The 19,112-nt window shown below is 42.9% G+C and overlaps 1 protein-coding gene across 4 annotated transcripts in view; it reads left to right on the top strand.

The window, feature by feature from the left end:
- Nucleotides 1–19,112, top strand: part of LOC121277297 (inorganic pyrophosphatase-like) — a 75,190-nt gene that overhangs the window by 20,264 nt on the left and 35,814 nt on the right. Inside the window, exons 3-5 of one of the 4 annotated variants that reach the window (XM_041186580.1) lie at nucleotides 8,792–8,845; nucleotides 13,041–13,160; nucleotides 16,000–16,086. In XM_041186580.1, the coding sequence (XP_041042514.1) occupies nucleotides 8,792–8,845; nucleotides 13,041–13,160; nucleotides 16,000–16,086 (261 nt within the window). The remainder of the gene's footprint in view (nucleotides 1–8,791; nucleotides 8,846–13,040; nucleotides 13,161–15,999; nucleotides 16,087–19,112) is intronic. The other 3 variants (XM_041186582.1, XM_041186581.1, XM_041186583.1) reach the window with 3 other exon arrangements.

The raw sequence follows: 19,112 nt of genomic DNA, 5'->3' as shown, positions 1-19,112 counted from the left end.
TTTCCAAAAGGTATTTGATAAGATGCCACATAAAAGGTTACTGCACAAGATAAGAGCTCATGGTGTTGGGGGTAATATATTAGCATGGATTGAGCATTGGCTAACTAATGGGAAACAGTGTTGGCATTAATGAATCATTTAAGGGCAGCAAACTGTAACTAGTGGAGTCCCACAGAGATCTGTGCTGGGGCTTCAGCTATTTACAATCTATGTTAATGATTTGGATGAAGGGACAGACTGTATTGTAGCCAAATTTGCTGAAAATACAAAGGTGGGAAAGCAAGTTTTGAGGAGGACACAAAGGCCAGGATTTTCGCTCTCGAGTCAGGCAGCACCACCCCTAATTGCAGATCAAAGTGGCCACAGAAGCTGCCGTGTGCTAAGGGGGGCTGTTTAAAAAGCTCGCCTCTGTTCTCTCAGACTTCGTCCCAGTTTTGTTAGATATTGGGCCCTCTCCCCTTTATCCCTCAAAATCTCTCACCCTGATCCACCCCCATATCAATGCATGCCCCCCACCCACCCCCAGTTGTTCCTTATAGTACCCATGCCTACTTAATACCAACTCATACCAGCCCACCCACCACCCTTTGCCCTTGCACCCTCCATGCCAACTTACCCAGTATACATTATGAGCAGATCTCAGGAGCCATGTTGTGATGTAATAAAGTACAGATCTGAATATCCACTGCAGCCTTTACTATGGTGAAAAATACATCCGCATTCATGAAAGGTCCTATTCAAAACAGTTAAATCCCCTCAAGTATTTAATCCCTCATAAAAAAAACATAATTCCACATCAAAGACAGCTGATCCTTTGATAACCTCTTTAAGCTTTCATTCAAAATGTGAACTTAGGATCCCCTACTGAGATAATGATTGGTTGTGGAAAGCAGCCAAGCATTAGTAATGACATAATGATAGCTCTTGGGGTAATTCTTTATTCTTTCATGGGATATGGACATCGCTGGAAATTTTAAAAAAACTTAAAGGGGCTTGGTATTTAATTAATTTCACAGCTTGAGAGTTCTACAGGCCTTATCCAATTTTCAAGAGCATTTACAATTACTCTTTAATAATTCATTATCACATACTGTGGATACTGTAGCCCTTGCTACAGTGAAAATGGGATCTGTTTGAACTCAGCACTGAGTTCAAATAGCCCTGCTGAGTTTGGGTTTCCATCATGTGTGAGTCATGCCCCACCCCCTTTCTCCCACCAGCGAAAGCATGATCTGTCGGAAATGGGGAAAGACTTCCGGATCTGATCCCACCTGCCATTTTAAAGGTCCTTGGAGTTCTGAAGACTTTGTGAAAATCCGGGCAAAGAGTCTAAAAAGAGATATCGAAAGGTTAAGTGAGTGGGCAAAAACTTGGTAAATGGCATATAATGTGGGAAAATGTGAGGTATGGAGAATTGAAAAGTAGAATATTATTTAACTGGAAAGTGACTGCAGAATGCTATGTACAGAAGTATCTAGGTATTGCTGTACATGAATCACAAAAAAATTATCATGAGTTAGACCAAGCCATTAGGAAGGCAAATGAAATGTTGACCTTCATTGCAAGAGACATGGGAGTATAACTGTACGTAGGGCACTGTGTATGGTTTTGGTGTCCTTACTTAAGGAGGTAGATACTTACATCTGAGGCTGTTTGGAGAAGGTTCAGTAGATTGATTCCTGTAATGAAGGGGTTGACTTATGAGGAAAGATGAAGCGGGTTGGGCCTATACTCATTGGAGTTTAGAAAAATGAGGGGTGATCTTGTTGAAACATATAAGGCTCTGAGGGTGCTTGACAGGATAGATACTGCAGGAATTTAGAACTGGGAGGACCACTTTAGAATAAGGGATCTTCCATTTAAGACTGAGATGAGGAGGAATTTGGCCTCTCAGTGGGTCGTTAGTCTTTGGAATTCTCTTCCACAGAGAGCAGTGGAGGCTGTCATTGAATCCGTTCATGACTGAGTTAGACTGATTTTTCGTCTACAAAGGGAGTCAAAAGTAATGGGGGGCAGGCAGAAGAGTGGAGTTAAGGCCATAATCAGATCAGCCATGATCTTATTGAATGGCAAAGCATGTTTGGGAAGCTGAATGACCTACACCTGCTCCTAAATCTTATGATCTTAGTTGCAGCTCTCACCTGTACTTTTAATTCCCGCTTACAATGTTGTTTCTTTTAGTCTTGTTCACTTCCACTCCTGGGGGTTAATCATGACTTTAGATGATAGTTCTAAACAGGTTATAGTGAGTCCACAGCCCATATCTCTCCTGATTTTTATTTCTGTTGATGTCAAATCAGGAGAGATGTAAAGTAATCTACTGACTCACAAAATTCCTTGTACATGATTGAACAATCTAGATCATCCTCTTCGTATTTTCATTTCCCATGTTCACTCCTGGTCCTGTTTATAATTGCTGTTTTAATCCTACTCTCAATTTTGAGCTCTTTTTCTGAGTCCATAGATCAATAAACCTCCAAAGTCTCCTTTGCTCAGTAATTCCAAGTATTTTATTTCTGTCTTTCCTGCCTCCATTATTTGATTCTGTATTCTTTTCATTGTTACTGGTCTGACTCATCATTCCGCTAACCCTCTTCTGTGCTTGTTATTTATCATCATCAAATTCTCTAGATGCCCCTGATTTTCCTTCAGAAAATTTTCAGCACTTCCTCCCACTTGACATTTATTCAGCACAGCAACTACTTCTTCACTCGTCGCTATCACTCTCTTCATAGCCCAATTGTCTTGTGTCTTAATGTTTCATATTTTCCCAACATTTCAGCATAACTTCTCAACATTCCCCCTCCAGGTGTCACATATGTGGAGACCGGTGGCATAGTGGGAATGTCACTGAACTAGTAATCCAGAGGCCCAGGCTAATGCCCTGGGGCCATGGATTTAAATCCCACTACAGTAGCTAATGGAATTTGAATTCAATTAATAAATCTAGAATATAAAGCTAGTCTCAGTAATGGTGACCATGAAACTGTCATCGACTGTTATAAAAACCCACCTGGATCACCAATGTCCTTTACGGAAGGAAATCTTCCATCCTTAGCTGGTCTCGCCCACATGTGACTCTAGACCCAGTTTGGTTGACCATTAATTGCCCTCCTAAGTGACCCAGTAAGCCACTCAGTTCAAGAGCAATTAGGGATGGGCAACAAAAGCTGGCCTTGAAAAACATTGCACTTGGCACTGTCTATTTCTATGTTTCACGTCCATCTCCACCTCTGCTGCCTTTCTCTGTATGAAGTAGTTGAATTGAAATATATATTCATCTTCCCTTTGTGAATTTCAAATTTCTACAGAGTTTGCTCTTAAACTGCATTCATCTATCCTGAAACCTTTGAAGTTTTTTTCCAGTGCAAGCAATTTAACTTAGCTAAGCTTTCTCAGTGGCTCAGGATCCTGATTGTCAGTATTGATGTAGCTGTCCTCCTCTACCATCTTCTGAAGACCACACTTGATATTGGCTCAGCGTGCAACGCTGCAGGAATTTAGCGAGAATACTAAAATTGCTACTTACGTTACGTTACATGCTGTTTGTAGAGGTGTTGACCATCACCTATGGGATTTTCCATGGTAAAATGTCAGCAGTTGCCTTGTCCTTAATCCCTAGAAAGCCTGCAGGTGTCAATTCAATAGGTTTTCCCATTAGAAATAAACAATGAGCCAGCTGCCATCCTTCAACCAGCAGGTCTAGCTGCACCACCAGATGGTGCTGCAGAGCCTCCACCACCCCACCCCCTCCCCCCCACCCCCAACAAAAGCGTAAATCTCCAGCCTCCAGGTTGGAGTTGAGTTCTTACTAGTTCAAAGCGTGAATTGTGCTACATTCATTCTCAAACATGTTTTTGAAATACTGGACATATCCCCCTCCAGAGCAAAGCCTGACTGTGGCCTAACTGCTTTCAACATCTTTTCCAACAACGTTCATTGTTCCTGCTTTCTGTTGCTCGCTGCCTCTTGACAGCTTTGGAGTTTGGGAGTGTAACCCCCACTTGTGATCCCTGCTCCCCCAGGAACTGAGGAGGATTAGAGAGGAATGCCTGTAGGTCATAGGGAGTAGCAAGGTCATTTCTTATACTTTTGGATAATAAAATAACAAAAAAAATGGGAACTGAGGAGGAGCTTTTTTGTTCAATATGTAAATTTTGATTTTTATAATTTTCTCAATGACCAGAGAATGGAAATCATTAAGGAGTGAAGAAAATACATCATTAAATGTTAGTGCACAGGTACAAAAAGTGATTGAAAAAAAGCTAATGGAATGTTGCCCTTTATCTCAAGGAGTGTGGAATAAAAAGAGGAGGAAATTATTCTACGATTGCATGAAGTCTTGTTCAGATCCCATCTGGAATATTGCGTCTTCTGTGTACTGCACTTTAGGAAAGATATATTAGCCTTGAAGAGGATACAGTGCAGTCTTACCAGAATGATTTTGGGTCTTTAGGGCTTAGATTATGAGGACATGTTGCATAAATTTGACTTGTGTTCCCTTCAGGTTAGAAGGTTGGGAAGTGATAATTGAGGTGTATAAAATAAGGATTTGGATAAGGAAAAGGATTTGCCAAGATAGATATGGAGAAGTTCTTTCCTCTGGTAAGGAACACAGAACAAGAGGGCATAATCTTAAAGTTGGAGCTATGCCATTCTGTTGTAAAATCAGGACACAGTCTTAAACACAGCTACAGGAAAGATTGAAACACTCTTCCCTAAAAGACTGGATGCTGGGGGTCAGTTGACCTTTTCAAGACTGAAATTGATGGTTCCTTTTCAGTAAACGTATCAAAGGATGTGGATCAAAGACAGGTTAATGAATTTGTGATATAGCTCAGTCGTGATCAATTGGAATGGTAGAATGAGCTGAATGGCATATTCCTGTTTCAATGTTTTTGGTCAACTCTTAGTTTAGACAGTTGAAATTGGAAATATTGGAAAAAAAGGTGACTATTTCTTTAAAAAACATTTTGAGAATAATGGCAACCAAAAGCCAAATTGTGCAAATTTGCTCAGACACAAGATATTTAACATTATAGAATTTATGCAACTATAAAAACCATTGTAAGGTAACAGTACTCTCATAATATTATATCCATAGGCGGTGCTGTCAGAGTAATATTATGTAATTCAAGTGCCTCAGTTTTAAAATGTTCATTCCTGTGTTCAAGTTCTTCCATGGTCTTGCTCTTCCCTATCTCTGTATCCTTCTCTAGCTACCACCTCTGAGAATTTTCCATTCCTCTGGCGTCTTGTGCCTCCTCACTTCCTTCACCCCACCATTGGTGGTTGTGACTTCAGCCATCTAGGCCCTAAGTTCTGGAATTCCTTCCCTGAACCTCTCTACCTCTCTTTCCTTTCCTGCTTTCCTCTCCTTTTAAGACACTTCTTAAAACCTGAAACTTTTTAACCAAGGAGCTTTAGGAACTAATGTCTCCTTCTTTGGCCCAGTGTCAATTTATTATCTGATTACATTCTTGTGAGACCCTTTCAGACATTATACTGCATTGGCGGCGCTACATAAATGCAAGTTGTTCTCCATTACTTAAATGGCGGCCCATCTAATGTTACCTTAAGCCTTTTCTTTGAAATCTCTGCGCAATTCTTCCCTACTTCTATGTACAATGCTGCAGCAATCCTTGGAAATCCTTGACATGAATGTTAATAAAGATGAGGAAAAATAACTTCACTCAGTTTCCTTAAGGCACAGATTAAATTTCGAACTCTAAAAGCTACCAAACTCTAGGGGCAGCAAGGATAAGCAAGTTTCCACCCCTTGGGACTGTTCTCAATTAACAGATGGAAAAATATTAGTGGCTGGTATGTACTCCCAGAAACGCAGATTGCACAAAACAAAATGCTAAAGACAGTCAGGAGTTTCTTTATTATCTGTCTGAGTCATCATTCTATATGTGATTAGAAACAGGAACTATTCCATGGCTGAAAAGCCAAATTGTATTAAAAACAAAATGTTGGAAATACTCAGCAAGTCTGGCAGCATCTATGAAGAGAGAAACAGAGTGAATGTTTCAGGTCAGGGACTGTTCTTCGGATTATTTCAGATTTGCAGCATCCTCTGAATTTTGTTTTTGTTTTAGCTGAATTGTATCAGTTGGTTGTTTCTAAGAAAGAACTGTGTTCTTTTCAAATTAGATATTGAACCTTGATTCCCAAATGAGTGGAAATGCTCAATCTCATTGTTAAACAAATATTCACATTTCCTGCCTTCCCACAGAAACTTTAACAGGACCATGACACATTCCATCCTGAACCCCTACCAACTGAGTATAAATCTCAGGATTGGTTGCCCCCACCCCCGTAATAGACTTGTCAACTAAGCTGAAGCCCATGAAATAAAAGGAAAGTGGCCAATATGGATCGAAGTTAGCTGAGTGATAGGAAACAGAGAGTAGCGATGAACAGTTATTTTTTGGCAGAAAGTATATAGTGGGGTTCAGAGTTCAATGCTCGGACCATAAGGTATTATGGTATCCAGGACTTTATAGAGACATAGGCCCACATTTTTGGGTAGTTAGGCTGACCTTGAAGCCATTTAAAAATGGTGGGGCAGAACCCAATTTCAGGACTCTCACCCCCATTCCCAACCCCGGCAATTTTTGCTGGTGCAGGATAAGGGAGTGGATCCTTCCTACACGCCAGGAGTCTCACCCCCTCGGCATGTTGCCCTCGAGGTGGCTGTGGTGGGGAAGAGACCGTTGTTCACCTCCTTGTAGATTGTGCCTTTGCAAAGAAGGTCTGGAGAGAGATGCAGTGGTTTCTGTTGAAGTTCGTCCCGAGCAGTTCTGTGACACAGGATTCTGTGCTCTACGGGCTGTTCCCAGGGACACACACCGAGACAAACATCAACTGCAGCTGGAGGATCATCAACTCGGTAAAAGACGCTCTTTGATCTGCCCTTAACTTGTTGGTCTTCCAGCGCAAAGAGTTGTCCCCGACCGAGTGTTGTAGACTGGCACATTCCAAGGTCCAGGACTACGTGCTGAGGGACACACTAAAGCTTGGGGCAGCCACCGCAAAGGCGTAATGGGGAAGGGTCACTGCCTAAGACCTTTCTGCCATAGTGCACCAAGGGGCTGGGAACTGTAAAGAGCCCCTCGGGATGTGCAGCTCAAAATGAATGTCTGCCAATGATTGTAATATTCATTGTTTGTACTGATACACCATGTGATTCATGTTGTAAAAGTTGAACCTGATTGTATTTTTGTGATGGTGATTTTGAAATGGTTTGAAATATTGTTGAAGATTTATGAATAAAGTATATTTTTGCAAAAAAAAAAGGAGTGGATAGCAAGCCAAACTTGAACTCCTGACCTGGCTGGCTCCATTGTGGGGATGGGCACCCACTGCTGCAGCCTTCCCCTAGCCCTTGCCTTCACTCCCTGCTGCGGCTGATCCCTCCCATTCTAATCGCTTCATCTTCAGGGAAGCCTCCAGCTGCCAGTAACCTGAGTTGCTAGGTGGTTGACTGAATGCTTTCTGGAGTTTCAGCCTCTGCTCTCTGGACTCCCACCCACAGTCAGAGCTGATTCAGTGAAGGATGCATCACAAGTATAATGAACAGAACATCATCTCTCATTCCTGGTACCCATTCTCTCATGTCATGACTTTCACAATTCAATTCATTATTTTTAAATATTTCTAGAGAAGTTTTTGTGCTATGTTTATTTTGATGCTGATGTTTTGGTACTGAGGTTGGGGATCAGTGTTGTGGTGAGGATAATGGGAGTCAAATGTGACTGAAACAGGAATTCAAGCTTCAAGATACTGGACTGAAAGGCAGCCAGCACCGGACCAAGGGCAGATGTGCTGAAACCTGGACTGTTAGCTACAAAACCAGGTGAATGACCAGGCTACAAGCCACACTGTCTCTTGTTTTGTGATTGGAGGACAGAAATCTGACTTGACCACATCACCCCAGTTTCTATCTCTCAACCATTTTGAGCCAGTACATCCTTCCCTCTTCATTTTCCTCCTATCTCGATATCCTCTTCCCTCCTTCTACCCTTCCCCTCTCCTTCCTCCTCCCCCTCTCCTCCCTCCTTCCCCTCTCCTTTTCCCCTGTGCACTTCTTCCCCACGCGCTCTCCTTGCCCTCCCTGGCTCTTGCCTTGCCCACCCCCTGCTCGCCTGCTCTCCCCTCCTCACCCTCTGCACTTTCCATCCTCCTCCCTCCCCCACCTGCCCCCCGGACTCCTTCCCCCCACCCACAGCACCCTCTGACCTTCCTCCTCACTCGCTAGCACTGTCTGCCCCCCCGATCGCAGTGCTGTGTATCCTCTCCGCCACCCCAGTCCCCTGGTGCTCTCTCTGGTCCTTCCCCCACCTACTCTTGCATTCTTCTCCACCTTGCCCCTTTACTTTCCTCCAACTTAGCATTCAATGAGCTAACAAAATAACCGTCGCTTCTTTTTATCATGTGTTCATTCTGTCCAGAATATCCCATATTGTACCAAAGGTCTTTTGGTTGCAGAATCCTCCTTGAAGTGCCAATTGTGCCTTTTCTCTAAGATCCAGACACACAGGTGGGATGCTTTTGGAAATAGTGATTAATCAGATCCAACATTCCTTTTTATTTGGCTTTATTAGAGGTAATTATAGGCATTCAGTCATAACCCACAAATCATAACCCAAGGCTGTTGGACCACACACACCGAGAATCATCAACATCCGCTTATTGTTTAAATTACAGCTTTGAATCATGACATCAGATGTACATCATGAATAAAGATTATGCACTGCTGTTGCTCAGATGTTGCATTCTTTTACAGGCCTTGTTTAACATGGTTGTAGAAGTGCCTCGTTGGACAAATGCTAAAATGGAGGTGAGTATTTATGGCATACAAGCTTTAGTATAATAGGTGGTACTTGAGATCAATAGTGCGAAGGAGCTGATGATTCAGTACAAACTGGTGTTCATCTTGCTAACTAGAAGGAAATTAAACCAACTGGGATATGGAATATAGTGGAATCCTAGAATCTTACAAATGGAATCCTAGAATCTTACAACACAGAAGTGACCACTCAGCCCATCATGCCTATGCCAGCTCATTGAATGAGGTATCCAGAGAGTCCCGCTTCCTTGCTCTTTCCTCATAACACTGCAAATTTTTCTTTTTCAATTATTTACCTAATTGCCTTTTGAAAGTCACTGTTGAGTCTGCTATCAATATGCTTTCAGGCAGTGCATTCCAGCTCATAACAATTTGTTGTGTGAAACAATTTCTCTCTGTCTCCCCTTTTCTTTGGCTATACTGAAAATCTTTTGTTTGTCAGTTTATGATCAGTTTCAAACTTCCTGTTTGAAATTAAAATTTGAAATCCTGTACTATAGGAGGCCCATCACAGCCCTAAATAATATCTGTGAGTTTGTTTCCCCAACCAACATTCTGTTTTGGCAAGTGCAAAAATATTTTACTTTTGAAACAAAATTTCTATCCACATAAGGGGTTGAATTTTACGTGCCCCTGACAGGCGTCGTTTCCATGGGCGGGAGGGGCACGTAAAATAGGGTGGGTATCTATCCCACCATCTTCCCACCCACCTGAGAACCTGAGTTCTCCCCCATAATATGGGGTGCAGGTGGGTACCGAAATCAGTCTTCCACTATATTTAAAAGAATAATTAAGGGCCAATTAGGCTTATTTTCAAGCCAATTGACTCTGATAATATGGTGCCCACACCATATAAATGTTTGGTGTGGGCAGCCAGGCAGGATTGGGAAGCCCAATTTTTAAACTTTAAACATTTAAGGGCGGGAAGGAAGGGGGGTTTGCCCTTCGGCAGCTGCCCCTTTCCAATCATGGGGCAGCCCCACCTTTAGGTCTAACTCCACCTTCCCTCCTACCGATTCCCTCCCTTAAATCCACCTGCTCCGCACCCTTCCTGACTTTCTCCAAACCCTTCCGACCCAAGACCCTGGACTTCACTCCTCTGGTGATCCATGAACCTTGGCCAGCTTCCCTTCTGCAGTCCCGGAAGTGGCCACTGATGCCTTCCTGGTGCTGCTGGGACTAATGGAGCTGCCAGCCAGTCTGATTGGCCAGCAGCTCCAGAGGGTGGGACTTCTGCCCCACTGAGGGGTGGAAGTCCCTCTCGGCCCTCATTAGACTGCCCCGCAGTGTTTTATTGCTGCGGGGTGGGTCTGGGTGGAGCATGTCGGCATGGCATCTGCACGCCCCCGTCCCCGCCTGAGGCCCTTCACATTGACCATGCAACTGTTCCTAATTTAAGCATGTAATTAGGATAGAAATAAGCTCCAAATGGCTGGTTCATGCATCAAAACTAATTTTTTCTAGAACTTTCCTCAGCATCTTGTTTGCGTTGGTTTTAGGTTTTTATCACTACTGTTCTGAGTATCCTATGTGTAGAGATGTACTACCGAGAGGCTTCTTTAGTTGAACAACGAACTTTATTTACAGAGCTGTGGATTAGCTGCATGCCTCTAGCAAGGCTACAATACACTCCCCCAGGCTAGGTAAACTCCACCCCATTATGGGATTCCCCAAGCTCAGTGTTGATTGGCTGTTCTGACCTCGTGACCCTTACTCAGTAAGCAAAAATCCCCACACTATGGTAACATGGTTTTATTTGGGTATTTTGAAATTTGTTATAAAAGCTAATGGAAAGAAAGAGGTTGCATTTATATAGCGCTTTTCATGTCTTCAAGATGCCCCAAATCTCCTTGTGTTCAAATATGTAGTTCTGAAGTGTAGCCACTGTTATCATGTAGACAAATGCAGCAGCCGGTTTGTGTACACAATGCCCTGCAAGCAGCAGGTCTATTTATAGTGATGTTTGCTTAGCGCTGCTCAGGGATACAATTGTCTATGTGCAGGACAGTGGGGTGGACACCTGCCTCATCAGCCTGGATCAGGAGAAGGCCTTTGACAGAATATCGCACACCTACATGGTGGATGTGCTCTCCAAAATGGGGTTTGGGGAGGGAATTCGCAATTGGATCCAACTGCTCTACACTAAAATCAGTAGCGCAGTAGTGGTGGGAATCAGATAGCTTTCCTATTAAATCTAGGGTCAGGCAGGGCTGTCCTCTCTCCCCTGTTCTTTCCGTGTGGTGCATAGAACCCTTTGCTGAGTCCATCAGGAAGGATCCAGGCATAAGAGGAGTGACGATCCCAGGCAGTGGAGGCACTCAGATCAAAGCCTCCCTGTACATGGACGATGTCGCCGTCTTCTGCTCGGATCTGCTGTCGGTGCGCAGACTGATCCACATCTGTGACTAGTTCGAACTGGCCTCGGGAGCCAAGGTAAATTGTGGGAAGAGCGAGGCCATGTTCTTCGGGAACTGGGCTGACTGATCCTTTGTCCCCTTCACTGTCAGGGCTGACGGTGTAAAGGTGCTGGGGATATGGTTCGGAGGGACCAGGGCACGCGTTAGAAACTGGAAGGAGCAAGTGTCTATGGTGAAAAGGAAACTGGGCATGTGGGAGCAACGCTCCCTCTCCATTGCGGGTAAGAACCTGGTCATCAGATGTGAGGCACTCTCGCTGTTGCTGTACGTGGTGCAGGTCTAGCCCATTCCACACTCCTGCGCAATGGCGATCATTCGAGCCAAGTTTCGCTTTATCTGGAGGTCGAAAATGGATCGTGTCCACAGGGACGCGATGTATAAGCCTCTAGATAAAGGGGGAAAAAATGTGCCCAACATCGCCCTCATACTGATGGCCACCTTTGTGTGCGGCTGCATCAAGCTGTGTGTAGGCCCTCAGTACACAAACACCAAGTGTCACTACGTGCTGAGGTTCTACCTGTCCCCGGTGTTGCGAAGGATGGGTCTGGCCACGCTGCCGTGGAACGCTGCAAGTAGTTGGACTGTGCCGTACCACCTGTCCCTCGTGGAAAAATTTATGCAGAGAAACAGCTTTGACCACAAGTCCGTCAGGCAGTGGTCGACACATAACGTCTTAGAGGCCATGTGGGAAAAGGAGAGGGTGGATCCTGTGGGATGGCTCCCCGAGCAGACTGTCAAAGTCATTTGGCAGAATGCCTCATCGCCAGAACTTTCCAACAAGCACCAAGACGTAGCTTGGCTGGTGGTGAGAAAGGCCCTCCCTGTCAGATCCTTCCTACACGCCAGGAGTCTCACCCCCTCGGCACGTTGCCCTCGAGGTGGCTGTGGTGGGGACGAGACCATGGTTCACCTCCTTGTACATTGTGCTTTTGCAAAGAAGGTCTGGAGAGAGATGCAGTGGTTCCTGTCAAGGTGCATCCCAAGCAGTTCTGTGACACAGGACTCTGTGCTCTAAGGGCTGTTCTCAGGGACACACACCAAGACAAACATCAACTGCAGCTGGAGGATCATCAACTTTGTGAAAGACGCTCTTTGGTCTGCCCGAAACTTGTTGGTCTTCCAGTTCAAAGAGTTGTCCCCGACCGAGTGTTGCAGACTGACACATTCCAAGGTCCAGGACTACATACTGAGGGACGCATTAAAGCTTGGGGCAGCCACCGCAAAGGTGCAGTGGGGAAGGGTCGCTGCCTAAGACCTTTCTGCCACAGTGCACCGAGGGGCTGGGAACTGTTTAGAGCCCCTCAGGCTGTACAGATCAAAATGAATGTCTGCAAATGATTGTAATATTCATTTATTGTATTGATGCACCTTGTGATACATGTTGTAAAAGTTGAACCTGATTGTACCTTTGTGACGGTGATTTTGAAATGGTTTGGTATGTTCTTCCAGATATTTTATGAATAAAGTATATTTTTCCAAAAAAAAAAGTGAAGTTTGCTGGCCAGGTCACTGAGAGAACTGATCTGAAGAAGAGTCATACAGACTCGAAACACTATTTCTGTCTCTCTCTCCACAGATGCTGTCAGACCTGCTGAGCTTTTCCAGCATTTTTTGTTTTCGTCACTGAGAGAACTATCTGCTCTTCCTTGAATTTAGTCATGGGATCTTTTAAGACCATCTGAGCAGGCAGACAGGAAAATCATAAAATACGTTTCAGTTCTAGGAACATTTTTCAATATGTAGTTGTAACATTATTTTATTTTTTCCAGATTGCTACAAATGTTCCTCTAAATCCAATCAAGCAGGATATGAAAAACGGGAAAATGCGTTATGTAGCGAATATCTTTCCTCACAAGGGTTATATCTGGAATTATGGAGCATTACCTCAGGTTAAGAATGGTGAAACTTTGTGAGCTTCTCTTCAGATACTAAGTTTTGTTGCTTATTTAGTAATTACCATTTTGGAGCTCCACAGAATAAATGTTTCAGCTGCGTGTGGCAATGAACTTTGCAGACAGGAAAGGGCCAAGTTTTGACCTCAGGGCTATTTTGAGTTAGTTGTATTGTAATCGACCCATGCTCCCCTCAGCTAAAGGGAGAAAACCTGCAGGTTCCCTGCTCCTGATTATTACAGTGGCAGCTGATGTAAAATGCATCAGTCTTGTCTTCAGTATGACCTTTCCTGTTCTTTGAACATAGCTTATGTTTCATAAATGTTGCCCTCATCATCTTTATATCTTTAGAATGGTTTGGATATTATTTTATTTTGACAAATTATTCCAACTGCTCTGGGAACCTAACCCTGAAGAGCGTCCATATTGAAAGAAAAGGCAGGGACTGTAGGTGACAGATTAGTATGATGGAAGAGCACATGATTGTCCATCGGTGTCAAACAAACCTACGTGTGAAACTCCTGAGAGATTTAGTGATTTCCTCGTTCTGGTTGTTGGATTTTTTCTGAAGGATATATAGTGTCTTTAAGGAATGAAGAAGATGAAACCAAAAATGGTCGTCCAATTTTTTTCCCCTTGTATTAGTGCACACATCTTGTGTTGCAATATTTTCACACTTTAGTTGGTTAGACACTGTTTTTAGTTCCAAGACTTAATTTTGTTTTTACAACTTTGCTACCACTTATTAGTCTAATTCTTGGAGCATCAGTGAGTACAAAGAGAAAGGCTCTTCTGAGTATCAGGGGAGGAAATAGGCTTCTGTCACTGTGAATCCAAGATGACTCTGCTGTCATAGTGACATTGAGAGGAATAGTATCAATCAAAGGAAGATTAGCAACACGATTGGGAACAGGGGAAATACAGGAAATGGAGAGATAGGAAAGATATTAAAGGCATGAAATGGTGAATGAGGGGCTCTTGGAATTACAGAGTGCATTCAGAGAATGCAAGTGGGAGGGTGACTGACCTTTCTCCTTAATTTACATTTGTTTCAAAATATTACACTGGAAGGAGTATTATGCAGTGAGGCCAAAGATAGAGAAGCGTGTTCAGTCCTATCATCTGTCAAATTTATTTTTCACTTGTTCTCAGAATGTGGCCAGTTCTGGCAAGGCCAGATCTATTGCCCATCCCAAATTACGCTGAGAAGATGGTGATGAACCTTCTCCACGAGCTGCTGCAGTCTTTTTGCAGAAGGCATTCCATGCTGGTATAAGTTAGGGAATTCAACGATACTGGACCAGCGACAATGAGGGAACTGTGATATCCAAAGTCAGGATGGCGTGTGAAACTTGCAGGGAAACTTGAAGATGATAGTCCTACAGTATTGATGCTCATGATCTTCGACAGTAGGCGCTGTAGAAGAAGAATACACACTGTTGAAAAAAGCTTGATGAGTTGCTGCAGTACATTTTGTAGATTATACTTAGTGTTGGCACGGAGTGCTGGTGACTTAAGGGGTGGATTTTGAGTCCTTTGACAGAGGCTTCCTGAATGATGTTGAGCTTCATGGGAGTTGTGACTGCATCCATCCAGGCAAGTGGAGAAAATAACATAAGCTTTATGGATGGTGGAGAGTCTCTGAGAGGTCAAGAGGTGAGTTACAGGGTGCCAACTATTAGCCCTTCTCTAGTAGCCATGGTGGTATTACAGCTAGCCATAGGCACCTTAGCAAAAATGAGCGACCTTCAAATGTAATTAAATTCTGGTAAAAATACCCTAGGCATTCCAGTCCTGGAGCACAGGTTCTAATTTATATTTTCCCTTAGATCCCAGCATCCCCACTCTGAAGTGCACCCAACATTGGTCCTAAAACATGGCAGCATTCTTCTCAACCAGCTTGGAAGGGGAAAATCGATGGACTTCCCTTGCAACCACTGACTGGATTTAGACTTCACCCTTAAAGTTAGTAGGAGAGGAAAGGCTGTTGATGGAGCAGAGGGACCATTTAGCGAAGGAGATAGGAGACAGGAGGGAAGAGAATAGGGAATGATGGGAAGGGATGCAAGACAGAAAGGAATGGGATAGGATATGATAGGAAGGACATAAGAAATAGAATCAGGAGTAGACCATATGGCCCCTGAGCCTGCTGCATTATTCAGTAAGATCATGACTAACCTGATCTTGGCCTCAACTCTACTTTTCAACTTGCTCCCCATAACCCTTGACTGTAATTCAGAGGCATTTTAATTTTTTTTTGAGGGGGAGATGATTGTTTCCTTTTGTCTATGCAATGGGATTTTTTGTGTACCAGTGGAGTCAGATATTTGGTAGGTGTTTATTGATTGGTTGCCTTTCATTGAATGTAAATTTGAACCAATCTATTTTGTGCCCTGCATTCACATCACATTTTTCCCATTTTTTTGCAGATAAGGGATAGTTTTTTAACCCTTGGAGGCATATCGGACATTTTTCCCTGTCTTGTGGATCCATCTTGTTGTCATGTCCTACTGAAATTTCAGACAATTATATAAATACTTATAAAAGCAGATTGAGAAAGTAAAACAAAGTAATATAAAAGCAAATCAAATTATTGAAGTAAGGAATCGAAAACAAAATGTTGAAATACGAAGAATGTTTAATAACCAATTTTATTATATGGGATCCTGGGATTTTCAATGATGTTTTGCATTCCATGAATCCATAAGTTTCTCCATTAAAACTAAAATCACAGTACCTTGTTTACAGCTACACTAGGGTGTGCACCATGAATGTTGGAAGAGCAACCCACGTTTGATTTAATTCTTTAACATTCAATTTTTTTTTTGCCTAACAGACTTGGGAAGATCCCTTTCACAAGGATCCCTGTACAGACTTTGCTGGTGATAATGATCCAGTTGACATCTGTGACATTGGATCAAGGGTTAGTTTTTCGAACATTTTATTACTTAACCAAATTAATATCCGGGAATCATGCTGGACCAGTATTCTAATTGATGTTACTACATAGCCGGGTGAAAAATTACGAGGAAATTTCACTGATTAGTTAGCTGGAAGTTAATTAGCAGTAGCTCTCTCACCTCTGAGTCAGAAGGTTGTAGGTTCAAGTTCCATTGCAGAGCACATAATCCAGGCTGACATTTCAGTGCAGTATTGAGGGAGTGCCGCAATGTTGGATATGCATCTTGCGGTGAGCGTTAAACTGAGGCACTGTCTGCCCTCTCAGGCTGAAGAAAAGATCCCATGGCACCACGCTGAAGAAGAACAGAGAAATTCTCCTCAGTGTCCTGAACAATATTTATCCCTCAGCCAACATCATTAAAACAGATTATCTGGTCATTTATACCATTGCTTTTTGTGGGGATCTTGCTGTGTGAAAGTTGGCTGCCACACCTCTTAGAAGTTATTTTTTTTGGAAATGAGTCTGAATAAGGATGTGCCCTCTACGGTATAAAGGAAATAAAAATACAGGGAAATAGTGAGAACTTAGCTGAAGTCAACATTTAAAACCATAAAGTGAAGATTAAAGAGTCAATTTTGAGGAAATTCAAGTCGGACATTGAGACAGAGTGAGCTAGACATGGAAAGGGTTAATAGTACAGCTGGGTTAGAAAGAAGCAGACCTAGTATTGTTGTTTAATCTGCAAAATTTACATCATGCACTGCATAAGAAAGCCTGCCACAAATCAGAAAATGGATGAGTGAAACAAAGCCATCTTGTATATTTGCTTTGCTGGTGTTCAGTCATTTCAGAAAAAGTCCTAAGTGAAATCCACTAGGCTCTCATTCCAGCCATACATTTAGGGTTTATGAAGGAGCAGCTATATTTACCTAAATAACATTTGGTTGAGGATAATTCTGTAAAATACCTCCAATTGCAAAACTTACGGAATAATGTAAGAGTTAAATTTTTTTTGAGTGGGTTTATAAAAGGGGATTCGCATCTTCTTTATTTTACTTATTATCTTCTCATTATCGTGCTTCTTGCTGAGAGTTGAGTCTCCTCTGAACCAATGCTTGGGGAGTGCATAAGAGGCTACATCATTCAGCGACTTGTAACTGATGAAATCCTCTTTTGCAAAGTCCTCTGAAAGGTTTGTAAAGATGTTCAATAGAGTCTTCGGGAAATTTCTCTGCAAATAAGGAAAAAAAGACTTCCATTTACATAATGCCTTTCACCTAAAATTGCTTCATAACCAATTAATTACATTTGAAATGTAGTCACTGTTCTAGGAATCACAACAGTCAAATTTGTATAGAGCAAGCTCCCACAAACAACAATGTGATAGTGTCCAAATGATCTACTTTTAGTGAAGTTAGTTCAGGGATAAATGTTGGCCAGTACTTCCCCTGCTCTTCTTCTGAACAGTGCCATGACATATTTTATGCCCACCTAAGAGGGCTGAATGGGGCTTCAGTTTGCCATCTCATCCAAAAGATAGTGCAACACTCCCTCAGAACTAGAGCAATGTCAGCTTAGATTATGTGCTTCAGCCTCTGAAGTGGGGCTAGAATTCACAACCTTCTAATACAGAAGTGAGATTGGTACCACTGAGTTACAGCTGTCACTTAAATAACTGAGGTAAAGTTGTCAGCGTGTCTGCAACAGTTCAGAAATAGTATATGTGTAAGATATGACAATTGATGATAAATACTGTGACATGCTTGCATGTCGTTTTGTTAGCAACTAATTCAGCAAAATTTTCTACAGATTTAATCAAAATACTTAAGTCAACTGATTACTTCCTAATTTTCACAGAACTGAGTTAACTAGGAATGAATACAAGGTAAAATGTTGGAAGACAAGTTTAATCTCCAACGCCAAACTGTTGATTTTAGCTGGGATGTTGAGTGGCGTGAAAGACAGCTTATGCTGCTTCATCAATGACCTTCCCTCCATCATAAGGTCAGAAATGGGGATGTTCGCTGATGATTGCACAATGTTCAGCACCATTCATGACTCCTCAGATAATGAAGCAGTCCATGTCCAAATGCAGTAAGACCTGGACAATAGCCAGGCTTGGGCTGACAAGTGGCAAGTAACACAAGTGTCAGGCAATGATCATCTCCAACAAGAGAGAATTTAACCATTACCCCTTGACATTCAATGGCATTAGCATCGCTGAATCTCCCACTATCAACATCCTGGGGTTACCATTGACCAGAAACTGAACTGGACTAGCCATATAAATCCTGTGGCTACAAGAGCAGGTCAGAGGCTAGGAATCCTGCAGCATGTAACTCACCTGCTGACTCCCCAAAACCTGTCCGCCATCTACAAGGCATAAGTCAGGAGTGTGATGGAATACTCTCTGCTTGCCTGGATGACTGCATCTCTAACAACGCTCAAGAAGTTTGACACCATTCAAGACAAAGCAGCCCACTTGATTGGCACAATCCACAAACATTCACTCCTTCCACAGACGAACAGTAGCAGCAGTATGTACCATTTGCAAGATGCACTGCAGAAACTCACTAAGGCTCCTTAGACAGCACCTTCCAACTCACAACCACTACCATCTAGAAGCACAAGGACAGCAGATACATGGAAACACCACCACCTGGAAGGTCCGCTCCCAGCTACTCACCGTCTGGATTTGGAAATATATCGCCCTTCCTTCACTGTCACTGGGACAAAATCCTAGAACTCCCTCCCTAGCAGCATTGTGGGTGTACCTACACCACATGGACTGCAGCGGTCTAAGAAGGCAGCTCACCAGCACCTCAAGGACAATTAGGGATGGGCAATAATTGCTGGCTTGGCAAAGAGCTGCCTCAGGGAGACCAGTTTGATTTTTAAAAATTTAATAAAGACAAAAAAATAAAATTTAAGACGTGTCCCCTCATGTGCCAGTATCACATGAGCTGGAACATATCATTGAATTTTAATAAACTTTGAAAACCTTCATGAAACCTCATCCCGCCTGTGGGCTCTTCGCAGGCAGCTCA

The sequence above is a fragment of the Carcharodon carcharias genome, chromosome 4, assembly GCF_017639515.1.
Source record: "Carcharodon carcharias isolate sCarCar2 chromosome 4, sCarCar2.pri, whole genome shotgun sequence".
NCBI lineage: Eukaryota > Metazoa > Chordata > Chondrichthyes > Lamniformes > Lamnidae > Carcharodon > Carcharodon carcharias.
Note: the sequence above shows the minus strand (reverse complement) of the source record. Positions and strands in the feature narration are given on the sequence as shown.